The 21,704-nt window shown below is 33.9% G+C and overlaps 1 protein-coding gene across 1 annotated transcript in view; it reads right to left on the bottom strand.

The window, feature by feature from the left end:
* Nucleotides 1–21,704, bottom strand: part of ADGB (androglobin) — a 139,700-nt gene that overhangs the window by 85,225 nt on the left and 32,771 nt on the right. The window contains 6 exon segments of the mRNA XM_006915339.2: nt 16–106; nt 2,881–3,055; nt 7,068–7,162; nt 9,120–9,278; nt 11,230–11,459; nt 20,172–20,258. Coding sequence (XP_006915401.1) covers nt 16–106; nt 2,881–3,055; nt 7,068–7,162; nt 9,120–9,278; nt 11,230–11,459; nt 20,172–20,258 — 837 coding nt within the window.

Consider the following 21,704-nt stretch of genomic DNA (forward strand, 5'->3'; position numbering starts at 1 on the left):
GTGTTATCTACTTACGTTTCTGTCGGAATTGTAAAGGGAGTCATTCTATAATTCAAAAACGGACTTGATATCTCAAGAAACTGTTCAGGCTTCTTTATTATTATTTCTAAAAAGAGACAGGCAGTATGATGTACTTTTTCATCTTCTAAGATTACATGCAGACCTTAACATTTAATGTAGCACTAATTCGATTACCATTTACACAGCAAGTTTCAATGGAGTTATGTAGGAATGTCTTAGAATATATAAGTTTTTTTAAATTACTAACGTATATAGATCATGCCAATGTGAAATTTCTTTAGCTTACTCTTCAGTTGCTTTTCAGATTTACGACATTGAACAATGAAGTCTCAATGGAGAACGTTAGCAATGTCTTCTGGAGTTATTACTTGGCATTTCCTCCTAGTTCAAGTACAGGAATGACTTTCTATAAAAGTCTTTTACTGAAAAAAAAGGTGTTCTCTTAGTGAACCTCTACCACACAATTGCTCAGGACATGAAGAGGAAACGCCGACTAATTCATGGAAATACTAGTGGAAGAACAGAAATGTAACAAAGTAAAAACTGTGAGTAGAAAAGAAAGCAGTAGGGCAAGAAAGGACATGTGGCTGTTCCTCAAAGTCTGCAGCTGACCTGGCTATAAGAAATTCTCAGTAGATAGGGGTCACAGCCCAGGCGCTAACATGGTGAACACTGGAATTAAACATTAGCTATGGTTATTTTAACAAAAGCTCCTGCAATGGAGGAAAGGATGCCCACTGACGGAAAAAAAGGTGAGGCCCTGACACGTGCATGACTTTTCTGTGCTTGTTCTGTGGTAACCTCTAAAATGATCTCTCTCTCTCCATTTCCTGTTAATATTCACTATGAATATTAAACCTACTAGAGAGAAGAAACACAGTCGTATGGTGAGCCTCAAGGTGGGACAGTGCAATCATGGAATCCCACCAATCCTTAGCTGTTCCTCCCCAGCTTACAAAAGCGGTTGCTCACATAGAAATACACAATAATCAGCAGCGAAATCAGAAAACACCTGTATGTTCGACATTTTTCCTTTAATTCACCAACTCCTTAATGATCTGAATGAACAATGGCTTCAAGTGTGGCTCCATGCATTTAACTAAAATTTTGTATTTAAAGGTAAAATATTTCCTTCTGAGTGTCATATGGCATTTTTTTGGCACCATCAGCTCACAGCAGAAACACAAGGAATGTAAAGAAATGACTGAAATAATCAAGCAGGATGGAGAGAGGCAGATAGGCCTAAAAAAAAAAAAAAATTGACCATTTCTCCTCTCCATCCAAAACAGATACTTCTTTAATCTTTATTTTTTTCTGATAAGAAGAAAACATTTTGTGCTGGAGAAATCTCTGCTACCAGCTGTACTGGCCATATCAATGTAGGCAGAAAGCAAATACGAGGAAAATTACATGGTTAACTGTTTTTATTTATTTTTAAATATGGAAATTACAGTTGGAAGTAGGAGGCAAGGAATAGATATATATTCCAATGTATGTGGCTACTGCAGTTTTAGTATCCTGAGTACCACTGAGACATGTATTACACTGTGACCGAGATATGGTTCTCTTGTCACCTGCAATGAAGAATCAGCAATACTTGAATTGGTAGCAGGGACCACATCAAGCATCACCAATAGGGATATAAGCTATGATGCATGGAATCAAACGCTTGAAGAACACTTATAATCTTCACAGCGATGCATTCAATAAACTGTCACTAGGTATGTTTATTGTGGCTTTGCCTTCATTGTTCATTCAGGTGACAGGACTGTGAACATAGCCCCTATTGCAATAACTTCTAGAACATGATGTATTCTTGCTGGATGAATACACTTAGACAATAATTAGGTACTGGAAAAGACAAAGGGAGAAAATGCAAAAACAAGGACATGAACACACAAAAAAATGACAAAAATGCTGTTATTATTAAACATAATTTGTTTTTTGGAATTATATATATGTAATTCATAGCATCCAGTTTTTTAATAATCCTTCATTAAAAACTGCTAGTGTAAAGTAGCTGTGGAAAGGTTACATACGTTGGAACAAAAAAATTATGAATTATTCTGATAGGCTGTAATTTTTAAATTATTAGTGTTTTTTTTTTAAATTGTACATCCTTATGTTTGTGCTTCTACTTTAAAATTGATTTTTCATTAATGGTCTCATTCATTTCTTCTCTTGCCATCTTGGTCTCTTCCATTCATATTTGATGCTCATAAAAAAAAGGAGTTAGAATGAAGAGAAAAATATTGAAGGAGTAAAGAATTGGGCATGGATTATGTGAAGTTTAGAAATGAACTGAGCGAATAAGAGCAAGGTGGAAACAGTTCCCCTGCCCCACTCTCAGCCCATATGACTCTGTTTATTTCTGAAGATAACTGCCACTCTTTAAATGGCTATATGACAATATCAACACTGGAGGCAGTTGAGGGCAGAATTCTCTTCCTATAGCAGTTCTAAATAGAAATCAGTTAACTCAAAGATTATGTCCCTACAGGGTACCCTAGAACAATTTCCATATTAGAAATTCACTCCAGTGGCTTAACATATGCTATTTGTTTCTATATTATTTATTACAAACCACTTTTATACCATTATAATAATCACAATGCCATCATCCAAAGAATGGCCTTCATGTATCTGGTCAGTTTAGACATGAACCAAACTACCCAACTTGTGAGTTGTGGAGAATTAATCCTTTAAAGATATAAAATTGGGACATAAAATTAAATGAAGGCTTTAGGTACAATGTTGGGTGGTTTGCCTTAATATACATCCTTCATTACAAATGAAACTATTAGAACTTCATATAGAGAAATGTTCATTAGAAAGATATTCAGACGATGTAAACCACACCTTGAGCTTCGTCTGTTATAACGGTTTCTTTTTGGGGACGAAAGAGTTTCCAGGGAGGCACTGGGGGTGGCTTTGGTGGTGCTACGAGAGGGCAAGACCTGGTTCTGGTCACCAGCACAGGATGGCTGCAGATGTGGGACAGGCCATACTCTCTTAGCTTCTCAGCAGAACTGGCCTAGAAGGGAGAAGGCAGATTTCAAAGAATTCTTGCAATTTCTTCATGTATATAAAACAATACTTTTTGTCATTATCAGAATACTATCACCACTGTAGAGATGTAGTGGTTATAAAAAATAATAATAACCACTCGTATTTCTACCTCTCTTAACATAAGTACTGTTACCATTTGTATTTCTCTCCATCTTTTAATTTTCCTGGAGCCTCATTTCCTTATTTACAAAATGAGAGACTAGAACAATAAGCTACTTTTGAGTTCTAAAAGTTTAGCTCCTATGAGATTGTAAAAATCTTAGCACAGCAGTTTTGGTCCAAAAATAATCAATCATCATTTTCATAGGTCCAAACTTTGACACAAGTACTTAATATGTAAAATACATATTTTTTTTTTAATCACCAGCAATTGCTATGTAGTGTTAAAAAAAATCCACTACACTTAGTGCATCAGGTCAACGAGGTGATAAGCGGTTGCCTTGTCTACAGTTTATGCCCTCTTCCAGAAACCTCAGATCAGCCACCAGAAATCCCCGATGTCGCTCCTGACAATGGAGCCATTCACAGGACAGAGGACAGAGGCCGCCCTGTATCCTGCCAAGCTGAGCAGTCTCCCAGGCAGATGCTTCACATAGTCCACCGTTCAGATCTCCTGAAGCCACTTGGCTTTGGAACAATTCAGAGTAACACTTAAGAACTTCAGTTACTGATCGATGGCTGAAATATGCCATAAGAAGTCAAGAAATACGTGAGACTTAAAGGAACCTACGCTGTAGTCGGATTCTGATGTTCACAATCTAAATGTTGAAACATTTAAAGTAAAATAAATATTAACTACATCAAATTTAGTTTTACCGATAGCTATTTTTCTTCCTAGTGATTTTGCACTGATTTCTATGCAAACAGCAATGCTCGAAAGTGTAAATTTATGAAATTGTCATTAGGACCAGAAACCCACCTATTAGCTTATTCCAAATTATTGCCTCAGCTAGAACATGCCTTGCTCTTGTGCCTGTGTCTCTACAGTTCAATCTATACTTTGTAGGGGTGGGGGCACAGAATAGGGAGGGGTATCTGTGAGGTGGAACAGTTCTTCCCGAACGCAGGGATTAATGAATCATTATAACAATTAATTAATAATTGTAAGAAGGAATTAGTGTACAATTGGGTCCTGATGAGCCATTTAAGTGTTATATTCAAAATAAAGAGAAAAGTAATTTGACGTTTTTGTTTAAAAAGGCCTAATTAAAAAGTAGATGAAATTGCCACATCCCCTTTATCCATTTTTGTGGATCTTAGTAATTTACTAAAAAAAAATCAGAAATTCTGGAATTATACCTTAGAGTGACTTAAAAACTTATTTTTTATAGATGTTCTAAAGTCTAACCCTTTATTCTACAACTTTCATCCTGTCAAATTTTAGAAGTTTCCCAACACTTGAAAGTAATCCCTTCTATGGAAATTTATGGTAGAATTTATTGATGTTATTTAATAAGACAATGCCTCAGTTAATAGTAATAAAAAAGTATATTACTATAAAATTTATATTTAAATAATATCCCGAAAGATATCATACTCAAAGTAATATTTATAAGCTGAATATTTTCCAGATAGTTTACTATTCATAAAATTTGCTATATATCTCAATCCCTTCCTATAATTGTAAACAAAGTTATAGTGTATTTACTTTCTTTTTTTGAACTGTCAAGCCTTTAAAAAAATAAGACAACTTAAAGCATTTTGAAAATGTATTGTGTCAAATAATTAAATATGATATTAGCATCTATTGTATTATTTGAATAATCCACAAATGTACTAGCCTGATTTAAGATATGTAAGTCAATACTTCATACTTTATTTTATTTCTAACATACTGCAGAAATTTCTGAATAAAGTAAAGTAAATGCTAGTAACAATATAGTTTGATGTTGAGAAACTTTGTTAAAGAGTCTCAAGTTTCCTCAGATTAGAGTTAGGGGCAGGGAGGAATTTAGAGTGAAACATTCTAGTGAAATGCTGAGTAGGCACTCAATAAATATTTTAAAACAATTCATGTGTTAAGACTTAAACCTGGTTTCTTTGCCTGGAAGACCCTTACACTCCTTTACCCCATCCCGCCTCAAGCATTCTAAATGCACAGGTTTGAGCAGGTGGGAGAGGCTTTTTTAGAACTCCCAAAAGCAAGAGGATGAAAGAAAAGTGGAGTCATCCACGTCACCTTTTTATTTCACAGGTTTTGTTGTTTTCTTTGTGATCCGAACCAATTCTTTAAGTAAGTAAGGTATCGACTTAATTTTATATGTTGGTCTCATTGTCTTTGGGGCTATAGTTTTTAGCAATGTACTCCATTTAACAAAATTCCATCAGAACAGAGTTTTTTTTCTGTAGATTTATCTTTAAAACACTGTATCTCTATTATATTCTGATTTGTACCTGGAGAACTAGATCATCTTAGTAACTTCTATAAAATAATCAGCAGGCAAGTTAGGGAGACTGTGCCATAATAGTCAGTTCATTACAGCCTTGAAGTTTATTCAATTACTGTTACAGACACTGGGCTAATTCCTGAGCCTTGGGGCCCCTTAAGCCATTTTCAACCCCACTCGGAGGATTTATAATACTCTTTATGTCCTGAATTCCTCCCACATCTTGAGCTGCCTCTGAGACTTCTCCCCTTGCAATCTATTCAACCTCTAATGGTTCCCTGAACCCAGTGAGTCCTCCTCCACCTCCAGACTTTCCAACACAAGTTCCCCTCTGCTGACTAACATGTACTGTGTAGTTAGACCTACACTGGTTGTGTCTGAACTGAGCACGTACAGACTTTTTTTTCTTGTCGTCATTCCCTAAACAATATGATATAACAATTATTTACATAGCATTTACATTGGATTAGGTATTATAAATAATCTAGAGGTGATTTAAAATATAAAAGAGGATGTGCACAGATTATATGCATATACTATGCCATTTTATTTAAGGGACTTGAGCATTCTTGGATTTTGGTATTCATGGGTGGTCCTGGAACCAACGCCTTGTGGACACTAATGGATGACTGTATAACACTGCACTAGCTAGTCTTATATTCTAGTGTAGTGAATTCAGAACATATGGAATTCTAGAAATAAAGTGCTAGATTCTAAATGTTTCCCAAAGGGTTAAGATTCAATAAGCCCCAAACAAAATAGGGTGTTTGTCTGAATAAACTGAAGCGTAATCTGGCGGTTGTTACCGTTTATAAGAGAAGGAAGGTAAAAATGATTTTTATGTCCAAGAACAAAAGATAATTTAAAAAATATGGGAAACACATGCAACTACTAAATATTATGTTGCCAAATATTTAAGCATGAAAAAGACATTAATGATAGTGTCAAGTGAAAAAGCTGGTTTCCAAACAAAACATAAAATTTAATTCCACTGTGCAAAAAAAAATACACATGTACACACACACACTACATGCACAGAAGGAAAAGAAATTAAAGGATATATGTCAAAATGTTAGCATTGACTATATCTAGGTATTTATACTATGAATATTTTAATTTCATTTCCTTTGTATATATTTTCTAAATTTTCTACAAGTTGTCAGATTTATACACGAAAAAGTAGTGAACATTTATAGCATGTATTATTTTAAGATACAAGGTGGTGATAGTGGTTACTGGCTCTGGATGTGAGTTCATTTAAATCATATATTAAGAAAATGTGTACAATCTGTTTAAGGAAAGGTGATTTATTATTATTTTAAGATAATTTACATGATTCTTACTAAAATATATAATGTAAATTCTTCTCTTATGCTTATAATGGAATTGATAAAATATATGACAACTTTTATTAAAGGCGGAACTATTGAAATCATCTAAGATTATTTTGGCTGTTCCAAGACCCTATGTTCAAGTGCCTAATTTTAAAGATAAGGAGACTGAAATTCAGTAATAAAATTTTAATTAACTTCTGGTATAATCACATACACACCATAAATGATACTGTGTTTCCTGGCCTTGAGTACTTACCATCTTCTCTAATGAAAAGATCTTCTTTTCAAACAAATAGAGAGGTGTAAAGGTAGCATACACAACCAGGTGAGGGGACTGTATTGCTGAAGAACCTGCAAAAGCAAATGTATATATGTCATGAAAATTCTAGCCAAAATAGGTCCGTAGGTCATCCTAGAATGTTCAAATTCCTTAATGAACATTAGGATAGAATTAAAGGTTAAAAAATTAAAGATAATTCCTTATCTTTGCTGGTGAAAAATAGGTAAATGATTCTAAATGTATTTAATAAATGTTAAACCTCAAATATGCATTTATTTTTGAGATTATCTCATTAATTTTACCTTCATAATAGTACCATTTAATTGCTTAAGAAATCATTTTATTTCACTGTAAAAATGTTATCACATAAATGTACTAGTCATCAGTCAATGTAACTTAGAATGGTCTACAAATGCTTGTGTGCTAAGTAATCATTTTAACATGAAGACATTTATTAGCTTTCAGAGATAAAAATCTTGATTTTGAATTTAAAGAAGTCCAGGGGTTTTTATGTCATTTCAAGAAGAAAGAAAACATAAATAAATGACTCCATGAAGAAAGAGAACATAAGTAATGTAGTTTTGGAATGTTTAATGTTTGTAGAATTTGCTTCTGAGCATCACTTATTTATCCGTGCATTCCTAAATATCATTGATATTACTATATTTTATTTAGTATCCTTTTGTTCTTTAAAGATTGTGGCCAAAATAATAGAATTTATTTTTCTTTATTGACTTTATTTTTAATTTAAAAAGTTTTGTTTTATTCCTTTACAAATCCAATCCCTTATATTTAACTATTAGGTATGTTTATTGAAGAATAGTTATATTTAGAGCCACAAAATATAGAGATGAGCCCAGGATCTCTCTAGAATTGATTACATTGTAAAATATGACAAAGTTATAAAAACATTTTTATTTAAAAATCAAATTTGTGTATTTTTTATGGAACAGAGTTCTGTACCCAGGCAGTTTTACTCCAAAGCCCAAACTCTAAACTACCTTCTGTATCTTGAGGCTGGCCTTAACTATGAGTTTGTTTTCAAAAAAAGCCAAGGTCGGGGGGATCATTGTTATCTTTATTTTCACAAAGAAAGAAATTTAGAGAAAGATTTAGTCATTTTCACAATGATGATGAATTATCAGGAACTTTTGGAATGTTATGTCAGGAATGTTATGTCATCCACTATCAAAAAGAATTGCTTAAGGCATCAATACAAGAAAACAATTTTTAATACAGAATTAAAAATAAAATGACTAGTGACTCACTTTTCTACCAAACCACCAGACATGTTTCTGTAAAACAAAAAGCCATAAGTATTAAAATGTCCTCACAAAAAAAAAATAATAATGTATTAAGAAGAAAAAATGAAAAAAGAAAGGCTAGATAGAGCACAATGCAGGTGTTTTCAACTGTGTAGTGAATAGTGAGCTGAGGATTATAACCTACATTCTGGAAGCACCAAGATAAATGACCCAATGTTAGGAATATAAAAAAAGATAATGATATGATATATATCATGTAGTCTTAAAAAGATTATATATGTTATCTATATAATTTATACAGAGGAGGATATATACTAATACCTATGATAATATATAATTATATATTTAATATTCATATGTAGTTATATAAATGTTTATATTTATATATTTTGTATAATTTTTATATATTTATATCTGCATGTTATATAGAACATATGACAAAATCATTTAATGTAGTATAATATATATTTTATAATGTACTAATACATAATATACACATATTTATTAGAATATGTCCTCCTTCATATAAATGCTTCTCTTGTGACTGTCACACCATAAGAACTTCGACAGCCTTGGCTTCTGTCTCATATGTAGGATCTTGCCCCAATATCTATACTCATCTGAGGGCCTAACGATTGTGGGCAACCTTAAGCAAGCTTATTTATATAGGTCGAAACAGGAGATACATTTCTATTCTCCAAAGATTTCCAACATCTTAGGAAACAGCCAAAATAATTATCATTCTAGGAGACTGAGAGCTTACAGTCCAACAGAGACTGCAGAGAGTACTGTACATCTGATGAGGGTCTTGAACCGTGAAGTGACCATTTGAATTTTTCCTTTTCCTTTTCCTTTTCCTTTTCCTTTTCCTTTTCTCCATCTTTACTCCTCTTCTTCCCAACATCCTTTGCATCTGCTTTCTCTAACATATTAAAAAATACAATACATCTTTTAACTATAAAACCTCAAACTCTATTTCTTATTCAGTCATTATGTTGGGGAAAAGGCCAAAATAATAGTATTATTTAAATGTAAAACAATATAGCTTCAAATTTCCCCAAACACTACTCACCTCTAATTAGAAACATTAGAATAAAGCAAGACAAAATTTTGAAATTTGACGTGTATTGTGAAAGAACTGCAGCATTTATTTATTATAGGCTATACGTAATTTTATGTTAAATAGAAGTGATCATTTGAATATGATTTATGTGTATAACAATATAACGTCAGGATAACGTTCTCATTTTAAAAGCAAAAATCAAAGAAAAGCAAAGCATATACTTAAAGTTCAGTCCTAAATGTGGACCCTGTTAGATCTTTCTTATTTGGGACTGCATCTCAAGGAAACACAGTTTGCTGTCTCCAGAACAACTTCTGGTGGAACCTGGATGCCCAACCTACATCTCATTGCCAATGTGACTTGTGTAGTCAAACCCTGTACACAGAACTATCTGCACCATTTGAATTTCCATTCATACTGACATTTCTGTGAAATGTGTTCTCCTTCAACTTAAAAAAAAAAAACTCCAAGATTTTTTAATTCCCTAATGAAGCTCGTTCACTTCTGAAAAAAAAAAATGCAGATTTCTACCATTTCATTCTTTTATCATCTGCTAAATTTGTAATAACTATTGGTCAGTTGTTGTTTTTTTAATTTGCATACGTAAAAACTGTGACATTAACAACCTGCAATATTTCTTGGCCCCTAAACCTGTCTCATATCTTAGCTTTTATAGTAGATTTAACACCTATGTTAGATATAAAGGTGAACATAACTGTAACTTTAAGTTACATGAGACATTTAATTGGGAAACTAAAGTATAAAAAATAGGTTATCAGAATTTTATTTTGTGTATTTTCTATAAATACTTGACTTTACTGAATAAGTTAGCTAGCAATACATAACTTCATGTGTGATTTTAAAATAGAACTATAAAAGTTTTCAAACTTCTATTCAGAATTCATAATTTAGAAATAATGTAATTGATAATAAAAATTATAAATGGAAAAACTGTACTTTCACATAGAAATAAATGTGGATAGTATACAAGTGTTTACCAAAATGTGTTGTTGCTAATACTGTAAATAAATGTGCTGCTCCTCTGCCATTGCACCCCACCCATATCAACTCCACTCTAAATAAAGTTAGCAGTTGAGTCCTGGAGATGACCTTCCCCCAGTTCTGCAAACCTCTGCAACATCTATTTCATTTTTATTTATTTTTATTTAATCATTTTTTTCTTTTGTACCTTTTCTTTTTCTCTCTTTTTTTTGTATTTTTGATTTTTTGCTACATCTATTTTAAATCACCATGAGAACCTTCATCTTCCACTCCACCTCACTCCCAGCTCACAGACAGGCTGCTTATAAACAGAGAAAACAGAAGGCTTTTGTCACAAACACTCAGCTTCTCCCTGTGAAACCCGTTCACCCACCTACATCTGCAGTAAATGGTAAATAAATCATAATCTAATCTCTGTCTATTTTACACTTCCTGAAAAAATAAACAGGACAACTTTTCTCCTTTGTTGTTTTGGTCCATTCCACCCGACATATAACATAAAAGAAAGATATGTTTGATGGAAATTGAAAACTTAATGTCTCTTCCTATATTAATACTATATCAATTTTGTATCATCAAAACTGTATAATTGCCTTCGATTTTTAAAGAGAGTAAAATATGGAACAATAATTAACGTGTAGTTAACACCATTAGAAGTTCTGAAATCCCAGCAAGGAAAGACCTTAATTATTTCTGCAACACTTAATGCACAATAATGACAATAAGGAATCACTCGATTTAGCAATGATCGCAGAGCATTTATATACATTAGCCATACCGAGTAACACTGTGATATAAAATGTCTTACCCTTTGGAAATCTTTCGCTTTTCTCGAGTAATTTTAGTGTGGTCATTGACGGTTCAGGTTTGAATTCTTTGCCCTCTTTCACTTCTTTCCCATCCTTCACTTCTTTCCCTGCTTCTTTTAATTTGGTATCTATCACTATGGTTTTGCTTTCAGAGATGGACTCCTCTGACAGCTTAAATTCAGGCAATACTTCTTTCAAGAGCTCCCAAACTTTGTCCATATATCCTGGGCTTTGACAAAAACACATCGACATTAATTTTCAAATGAGCTTTTCGCCCCGCATCAAGAAATAACTGACAGGGAAAAAAATCAACTTACTATTTCACGAGATTAATTTCGAGAGCTACATTTTGGTTAAAAACACCATCATGCATTCATTCATTCAATAAGCTTTGATTGAGTGCCTACTGTGTGCTGGGCTTTGCTGATGAAAAGAAAGTAAACAAGGAGTTCTGGTTTAAGATGAAGACATAGAAGGACACTGAACTCACCAATTCCCATGAACATAATGAATCTACAGCTGTATACAAAACAATTTCCTCTGGGGGGGGAAAAAAAACTCAAAAACTAGCTAGCCCAGCGACTCTTACACTTCTGGTGAATGAGAAAAAAAACAAAACAAAACAAAAAAACCCCACATTGATGCAGGTCAGAGAGGCTGAGATACAATCTCACAACAGCCCACGCTCTCCCACAGCATAGTGACAACTGGAGGGAACTCATCACCCTGAGCTTTCCCCTGAGGAGCAATGGGTTTGAAAACCACATGCAGCACTACAACTTTGAAGACTTTACCCTGAGGAATGAGCCCCCAGAACACCTAGCTTTGAAAGCCCACAGAGATTGCATCCACAAGATCCAAGAGGCTATAGCGAACACAGAAACAGTTCTTAAAAGGCTAGCACAGGCTCACCCACCCCAGGGCCCAGTGCCTGAGGCAGCAGACTTTCTGGAAAAGAAGCTTATTTGCTTATCTTGAAGCACTGGCCTCAGGGGCACGCTTCTAACTGAACATACATCTAAGGGCCAAATAATCCTCTCCAGAGACCCAGAGGGCAGGAATTATTTTCATGCTCTTCCTTTGCCATGCATCATATATTTATGATAAAATCTCTCAACAGCAAGAGTATAGAGAGAAGATATCACAACATAAAAAAGGCCGTACCTGAGAAGCCCATGGCTAACATACTAAAATGCTGAAAGCTTTTCCTCTAAGATAAAGACGCCCACTCTTACCTCTTTGATTCAATATAGTTTTGGAAGTCCTAGCTAGAGTGAGTAGGCAAGAAAGAGAAATAAAAGGCATCCAAATTGGAACAGAAGAAGTAAAATTCTCACTATTTGCAGATGGCATGATATTATATAGGTAAAAGCCTAAAGACAACACCAAAAAACTGTTCAAACTAATAAAAAGACTCGGTAAAATAACAAGATACAAATTCAATATACAAAAATCTGTTGTGTTTCTATGTGCTAATAACAAACTATCAGAAAGATAGATATTTTTTAGAATCCCACTTAAAATTATATCAAAAAGAATAAAATACCTAGGAATAAACTTGAACAAGGATGTTGAAAGACCTGTACACTGAAAACTATAGGACAGTGATAAAAGGAATTGAAGAAGACACAAATAAATAGAGAGATATTCTGCACTCATGGTTGGAACAATTATTATTGTTAAATGTCCATACTACCCAAAGTCATCTCCAGACTCAATGCAATCTCTACTAAAATTCCTATGGCATTTACTCACAAAAATAGAAAAAAATAATCTTAAAATTTATATGCAACTACAAAGACTCCATATAGAAAGAGCAATCTTGAGAAAGAATAACAAACCATACACATCATGTGCCCTGATTCCAAACTATATTACAACACTAGAGTAATCAAAATAGTATGGTATTGGCATAAAAACGGGCACAGAGATCAATGGAACAGAACAGAGAACCCAGAAATAAACTCACACATGTACATTCAATTAATTTATGACAAAGGAGCCAAGAATATACAATGTGGAAAAAAACAGTCTCTTCAGTAAATGGTGATGGGAAAACAAGACAGCCACATGAATAAATGAATAAAACTGGACCACTATCTGATATCAGACATACCAAAAAACCACTCAAACTGGATTAAAGACCAGAAAATTCTTAGAGAAAAGATTAGGCGATAAGCTCTTTGACAGTGATGTTAGCAATGAGTTTTTGGATTTAACACTAAAAGCAAAGGCAACAAAAACAAAAATAATTGAGTGGAACTACATGAAACTAAAAAGCTTCTGCATAGCAAAGGAAACCATCAACAAAATCAAAAGTCAACCTATGGAATGAGAGAAAATAATTACAAATCATATATCTGATAAGGAGTTAACGTCCAAAATATATAAAAAACACATACAACATAAAACGCAAACAATTTGATTAATAAATGGATAAAGGATCTGAATAGACATTTTCCCAAAGAAGATATATGGTATATGGCCAAAGGTATATGGAAAGATGCGCAATATCACTAATCATTAGGGAAATGCAAATCAAAACCACAGTGAAATTTTACCTCGCACCTGTTAGAATGGCTATTATAAAAAAGACGATAAATAACAAGTTTTGGTGAGGATGTGGAGCAAAGGGAATCCCTTGTGGACTGTTGGAGTGATAATAAATTAATACAGCTACTATGGAAAACAATACGTAATTTCCTCAAAAGATTAAAAATAGAACTACCATATGATTTAGCAATTTCACTTCTGAGTATTTATCTGAAGGAAATTAAAACATTAACTTTAAAAGGTGTAGGCACCCCTATGTTTATTGCAGAACTATTTACAATACCCAAGACATGGAAACAACCTAAGTGCCCATCGATAGATGAATAGATGAAGAACATGTGGCATATATATACAATGGACTATTGTTATTCAGCCATATAAAAGCATAAAATCTTGCCATTTGAAACTTGGATCAACCTTGAGAGCGGTATGCTAAGTGAAGTAAGTCGGACAGAGAAAAATACTATATGATGGATACAGAGAACAGACTGATGGTTGCCAGAAGTGGGGGTGTGGGATATGGGTGAAACGGGTAAAAGGGGTCAAAAAGTACAAATTTCTAGTTATAAAATAAATAACTCCTGGGGATGTAATGTACAGCATGGTGAATATAGTTAATAATATTGTCATATATTTGAAAATTGCTAAGAGAATACATCTTAAAAGTTTTCATCACAAAAAAATGTGTAACCATTTATGGTGATGGATGTTAACCGGGCTTATTGGGGTGATGGTTTTGCATATGTACAAATATCAAATCATTGTGTTGTATACCGGAAGCTAAAAAAATATTACATGTTAATTATATAAATAAATAAATAAATAAACAAATAAATAATAAGACCAAACACATGGCCTTGGTTGCAAGGATCACTCAGCCTGGCAGGAGAGAGCGGCACGTTGTAAGCATGACAGGGAAAGAATAGGTATTTGAATATCGCTTATGTGCCAGGGACTTTCCTATACATTATTCATGTAAACAGTCTTTATCATACCTGAGGACTTTGCGGAACTGAATGATATTTTTAACTCTTTCTTTGAACTCTTCCCCGTGACTTCCACAATATCGCTCTTTTCTGGTTTCTTTTTATTATTATAGAAATTTCTTTCAGATTCTTTTGAACAATCCCTTTCTTCTGTTCACTACTGAAAAAGTAGGGTTGCTTCCTCGGAGTTTTCCTCTTCTGCTCTTGCCATCTTACATACTCTACCCTCAGTAAGTACTACCACGTTTTGAGCTTACCTGTATTCAGCTATAACCCTCAAATCATTAGCTCTGGCTCAAACCTCCCTCCAGATACCCAGGCCCAGGTATAAAACCATCTAATAGATATATGTCCAAAAACAAACAATACTCATCCCTCCTCTAGAAGCCAGCAGCATATAATCCAGCCACGCAGAACTCTGTGTTTTTCTGGGTCTACCCCTTGCTCTATTGCACTTCCATGCTATTCTTTATTCTCTGAGTTTCCTTCTCTACCTCACTCAGCTGAATTAACTTCCACTAATCCTTTGATGTCAGTTCAATCATTACTTTTTAGGGAAATTAAGCCATATGTTCCTGCTCTGTGCTCCCAAAGAATCTTTACGCACTTCTAGGGTAGCCTTTTACAGTACCTTTTAAATTATTCGATCAACAAACATTTGAGAACATATCATATGCCAGCCATCCAGTGTCATTGTTCTAAAGCACAGAAGACCCAATGTTGAGCAAGACAAAAAGGGTCCCTACCCTCATGCAACTTCCCATCCCAGCAGATGGATATGAGAAAGAGAGAGAAAATAACAGGCAGTGATAACTTCCACGGAGAAAATGAAACAAAGGACGATGGTTTATAACATAAGTTGGGGAAGAAATAATTGAGATTGGATGGTCAAGAAGACCTGTCTGAAGAGTTGATATTTAAGGTTGGTGACACTAAATGTTATAACATAGCTGGCCAAGTGAATATATGATGGAAGATCATTCCAGGCACAGACACACACACACACAAAAAAAGTCAGCAGAAAGATTTAAAAACTTCAAATGTAATGGAAAGAATTTAAATGAGGTAAGTGATATTATCTGATTTATGTTTTAAAAAATTATTCTGATTGCCACATAGAGAATTAGCTAGAGGAGGGAGAATTAGAAACAAGAGGACCAGTTGTGAAGCTAGTATGTGAGCAGTGACAGTGAGTTCACCTAGGTTGGTAAAAATGGGGATGCAGAAAGATGAGTAAATTCATAAAGAGTGGAGGGGACATACTATTGACAAAGATCTGTAAAAGATTGTATGTGAGAGGTGAGAAAAATGAGTGATCAAGAATGATTCCTAGGTTTGTTTACTTGCTTGTCTGTCTATTTTTATCTTGAGCAGCTGAGTGGACAATGGTGTAAAGTACTGAGATGAGATGTTTTAGAAAAGGTATGGCTTTGGGAGGCTAAGAATCCAGTGTGCCTTTCTGAATATTTTAAGTCTTTGAAATCCACATAGCTATGTAATTTAAGCAGTTGTATATAAATGGACTAGACTGCATGAAAAGGTGGTCAGGCATGACAATATAAACCTCAAAGTCATTGTCAAACAGATTGTTATTTAAGGTTGTGAGACAGGAAGGAGCCCTGTTATATGTCCCCATTTAGTGGCTGAGGAACTATCCAAGAAGGCAAAGAAAGAGCAGCAAATAGACAGGAGAAAAACAGGAGAAAAGACAGGAGAAAAACCTCAAGAGTGTGCTGTTGCAGAAGCCAAGAGAATTGTTGCCAAAGGAAAGAGTTGTTTTCAGTCCAAATACTGGGATGCCAAATAAATGGGGCAAGAGAAGTGATCGCCAGATTTGACAATGTCCAGGCCTTCGTTGACCTACGGAAGAACCATTTCACTGGTGTGGTGAAGAAAACACAGGGTCGATGAGGAAAGACAGAGGTGAGGAGATGAAGGCAGCATGCCCAGACCACTCACTCGTTCAGATTTTTTCTGAGGAAACAATAAAAAGTAAGATGAACTGGGGACCTGAAAATGATCATTGGTTTCTTTGTGCATCTGTGATTTGCTTGAGTTCCTGAGCTCTCTCGTACTCCTCGTTGGATGAGAAGAAAACACAGAGTCGGTGAGGAAAGACAGAGGTGAGGAGATGAAGGCAGCATGCCCAGACCACTCACTCGTTCAGATTTTTTCTGAGGAAACAATAAAAAGTAAGATGAACTGGGGACCTGAAAATGATCATTGGTTTCTTTGTGCATCTGTGATTTGCTTGAGTTCCTGAGCTCTCTCGTACTCCTCGTTGGATCTCCAGGGCCTGGCAGATAGTGGGCGTTTGGTATATTTTATTTTTGCATTGAATCCCATGAAAGCTCTGAAACATAGTTATTATAATCCTAATTGAGGTTTAAGAGGCTGTAAATTTTATGCAGTCACAACTAGCAAATGATAGCATCAGGATTCGAGCAGATCTTTCTGAATCCAAAACCCGTGCTATGACTTGTCTCTTCGTCTACAATAAGAAAAATGCTATGCTTTGAAAGAAAAATATTCACATACTGCAGAATGAGACTAAATAAATTCTTGAACAGTTAGGCTTAAATATGGGTGGTGGAGTGCCCTATTGACAAATGAACTACATCAAGATCGGAGAGATTTGCCAAGAAGAGTCATCTCCATTTGAAATTGTTCAGACATCTAAAATATATTCAAACATGTCATTGACTGTGTTTCTATTATAATACGGAGAGTTAGAAGGTGTTTTTATTTTTAATGATAAAACTGTACTAATTTTAGGAAAACATAAGAGGCAAGGCCAGCAGTTGCAAATAGAGTAGCGTCCCACATTGGTACTCCTGTAGTTTGTTGGAGATGCCACAAACACTTCACTCTACCAGATTTTCACACAAAAACAAAAATCAGCAGTCAACACAATCCTGAAACTTCGATATTCTAATTTTCTTTGACTTCTGTGAAACCATGACCACAGCTGGCCAAGCCCCTAGGGGCTTTCTCTGCATACTCTAACCCTCCTTAGTAACGGAAGCACCCCACTCCTGAACATACCAGGCCTGTGATCATATTGTTCTCGTGCTTTCAATAGCATTCGCCTTCCTGTTGTTCAGATCAAACCCAGCCAAAAGTAAAGGTTCAGAGCAAGTCAGAATTTTCTCCATGAAGCCACACCGGACCCCGGCCTCCACCCTTGGCAGATGGTGATTGTTCCCATATTTCAACTTAAACATTTCTTGACAATCATTTATATACTGTTTCATGACATTATTTTCATTTAAAATTACATATATATGCATACACACAGGAAGTAACTTTGTAATTTATAGTACAATATTAATTTAAAATTATATGAATAATGCAGCAGAATGTTCATAAGAAAAAATTCTACACATCATGATACAGTTCAAAGATGGTGTACCACTTTTACTTTTTGGTTTTATTTGGAAGTGAATTGATAAATTTGAATGTCTGGGTCAGTCTCACTTATTCTTCTTCAGAATTTTCCCTGCTTCCAAAGGTTGATTATTAACTACTATATATATTTCTAAATAATATTAAATAATCTAGTGAAAGTCATAGAAACTAAAAGAAACTTTCACTTATTATGTCATACAACACACTAGCTACTTTTTCTGACACTCTCACCTATTCATTTAATCTTCCAAACAATCATATAGGATGAGTCATTGTATTCCATTTACATAAAAAGAAATGAGGCCCAGAGAAGTTCATTACTTAACAAAATTCACATAGCTTAAAATTGGAAGTGTAAGAATGTAAATCTGTCTATATAGTTCTGACTCCAAAGCTCAAGCTTTTCCCCCTTATGTCATTTTCACAGATACTTCATAAGCAACCATAAATTCATGCAAAGTAAACATCTAAAATATTTCCAATTTTTTACTATCAATTATTTAAATGATCTCCTTAAAATTATGACAGTATGTGAACACTTTAATTTTCATGTATGATTCTAGCAAGAGACAATTCACAATTTTTAATTAACTAATTTTTTAGTTGTGAATTATTCTGATCTCCTATTTCTGTACCATCCTCTGATAGACTTCTGATAATTTCATGTCTTTGGTATCTTTATTGACTACTGTACAGAGAAAATTAAGGCAAAATTGTAAGTATTCCATCAACACTGAAGACAAAAATTTAGAAAAGTCTATACTTTTAAATCCCATTATCTGTCCACTTTTCTCGACTGACATTGTCTATATTATTATGTCAATTAATATTCTCTTCCCTTAGATATCGGAAAAGGATTTTCCATGAGAAGATGCAAAAGGGTGCTATCTGGACCCTTCCCTAAGACAAAACAAAAGATCAGCTCTCCTTCAGAAAAGTTGTCTTTCAGGGAGAGTGTTTACCCTTCCATTTTTCCTTTGAACATATTTTTACTTGAACCAAGCAGCAGCTAGTTTAGCTTTCTGAAAAGATGCTTCAGATGTAGAATCCAAGTTACTAGGGCCTATCTTCAATCTCCTCTAACCTGGACCCTGGGGAAAAGTAGCTTCCCAGCATCAATCAAAGATCAAAGATGATCTAAATTGATAACTGTATTGGGGATTTGGTCTTCTTGTAAATATCAGCATCTGAATTGATATGCTCAGATATATTGATGTAATTTTATTCTCTGCACTTTAACCTGATTAATTTCCAGTGTCAGTGGTAATATATGATGAAATTGTGTGTCTAAACCTTTATGTGTGAAATTTTAAGTAAGCATTACATTACACGGTCTCTCTTTTTTGGATGCAGATAAGCAATCTCTATATATCTAGACTTATATGAGAGAGAGATTGTGTGCTTTGGACCTAGCAACATTTAGATTCAAATTTTGTTTCCTCCAGGTACAATGTGCACAGATTTGGAGTATTCAACCTCTCTGAGCTTCAATTTCTTCATTTGCGATGACATATACCTAGTTGATGGGGTCATATAGTGATTAAATAAGGTAATCTTTTCGGGACTGTGGCTTTTAATTAGAAATAATATATTAAAGTGCCTAATGTCTAATATGTGTTTCATTATTATTTTCTAATATATATGGCTAATTAAAAGTTACTTTTATGTTTCTGTATTGAATAAATGTAATAGCTGCGTAAGGATAAAGGGACACCTGTAAATATTTTATAACAATAAATAATTAACATCGTTTTAACATTTGTAATTCAGAGAGTTAAGAATTCAATTCACAATATATATAAGGGAACAGAATTTATCTTGAAAATTTCAAGGAATTTTATATAATACATACTATAAAGTGTTATTCTCTCAAATATTTTGTAAAAGGTAATATTTCTTGAAATTTTCTCAAAGCCTAAAAATACTTCAGTTAAAGAAATCTTCCTGGGGAAGAAAGGAAAAAAATATATGAGTAACTTAATGGTCAAACCTACTGCAGTGGAATGACTTCTGGTAGCCATCCTGTGAGTGCATGAATAACTGTGAACTCTCCTAGTTCTCTCCTCTCTGCTACATGGATGCTAAAAAAGCAAATATAGTACAGTTAATAAAATTTGAAAACACAGAGAGATATATAGGAAATAGGAATCTCTAATACATAGTGACATAATAATAAATGTAGGCATCATACTAGTTATACATTTATAGTACAAGAAAATGCTATTCCAACAGTCAGATGACTTGTTTTCTTAAAGCACTTAAATAGATCCAATGATAAAATGTTTAGTTATAAAACATACTTATATGCTTTATTTTAAAAAGTATAAATTAATATTAATGTCACACACGTAAACATATTCACACATTATATATTTTAAAATATATAAATATAGATAATATATATTTTATATATTCCATATATTATCATGTGGTTCTTTTAAAAATGGAACAGTGTCCTCTATCTTTCTGATTTCAGTGATTATTCTAAGAGGCCTATGAGGCTGTGTATTGTCAGTCTCACACATGGCAAGTCAAGATGGGTATCAGACATTCTTAATTAAATTCTTAGATAATTTCAGAGAAACCAGAAACATCTATTCTATCCTGTACAAATGACTGGATCTGCTACCATAGCATAAAATCAAACAACATTGTGATTGGTCAAATATCATTGTTTCATTTTAGTCCTTTGTTTTTCTGAAGTGATTAGTCTATTTACATTAACATATGTAAATGTCATATCCCTGTTCTGCCCAGGCATCATAGTGGTGATTGATGGACTGATGTGTCTACCTATTTCAAAGATAACAAATATCTGCTGGGATAGTCTAAACTCCTCTTTGGATAACCATATTTAGTAAGTGACTGTACAAACCTCATAGAAATAATGTTTTTCCCTTTGCATATATCACAATATTGACATAACTATTAAATATTCATTTTTAATGTAAAAAGTTAAAACTCAGATGACAATATATAAAATCTGAGAAAAAATGTATAGACAAATATAAATTGTACCATGTAGTGCAGGTTTCTCCTAGAAAGCCTAAGAAATGTCTTACATTTAGTCTGATCCTTTATTTCTAAGCTGGATTTATTTATTTTTTAAAAAATAACAATTCTATTACTCAAGTTGTTATAAAATCCTATCAAACAATAGCTTTAAGAATGACAAAATGCCACTCCAACTAGGTTATACATTTAATGCTTCACTGGCCTCGCAGCTCCAATTCTCACATCTTTAAGTGAGGTCTGGCAATTAGGAACATTAGGAACATTATTTTCTTTCAAAATAAACAAATAACGTTGTCACCAGTATGAATACTTAGTTGTATTCAGCTACCTAAAAAGATCTGGGCTGAGTTTTTTTTTAAATGTTTAAAATTAAGGGCTGCGAGCTGGGTAAAACAAATTCCCAGTAGAAAATTGAGGGTTGGTAAGAGAAAAGAGAGATGAAGAGGATGGCAGTAGGCGTGACTTTTTTGTTATTGTAGCCTTGGGGGAGATAAAGGATGCTGAGCCTAAAA

The sequence above is a fragment of the Pteropus alecto genome, unplaced genomic scaffold (assembly GCF_000325575.1).
Source record: "Pteropus alecto unplaced genomic scaffold, ASM32557v1 scaffold185, whole genome shotgun sequence".
Classification (NCBI taxonomy): Eukaryota; Metazoa; Chordata; class Mammalia; order Chiroptera; family Pteropodidae; genus Pteropus; species Pteropus alecto.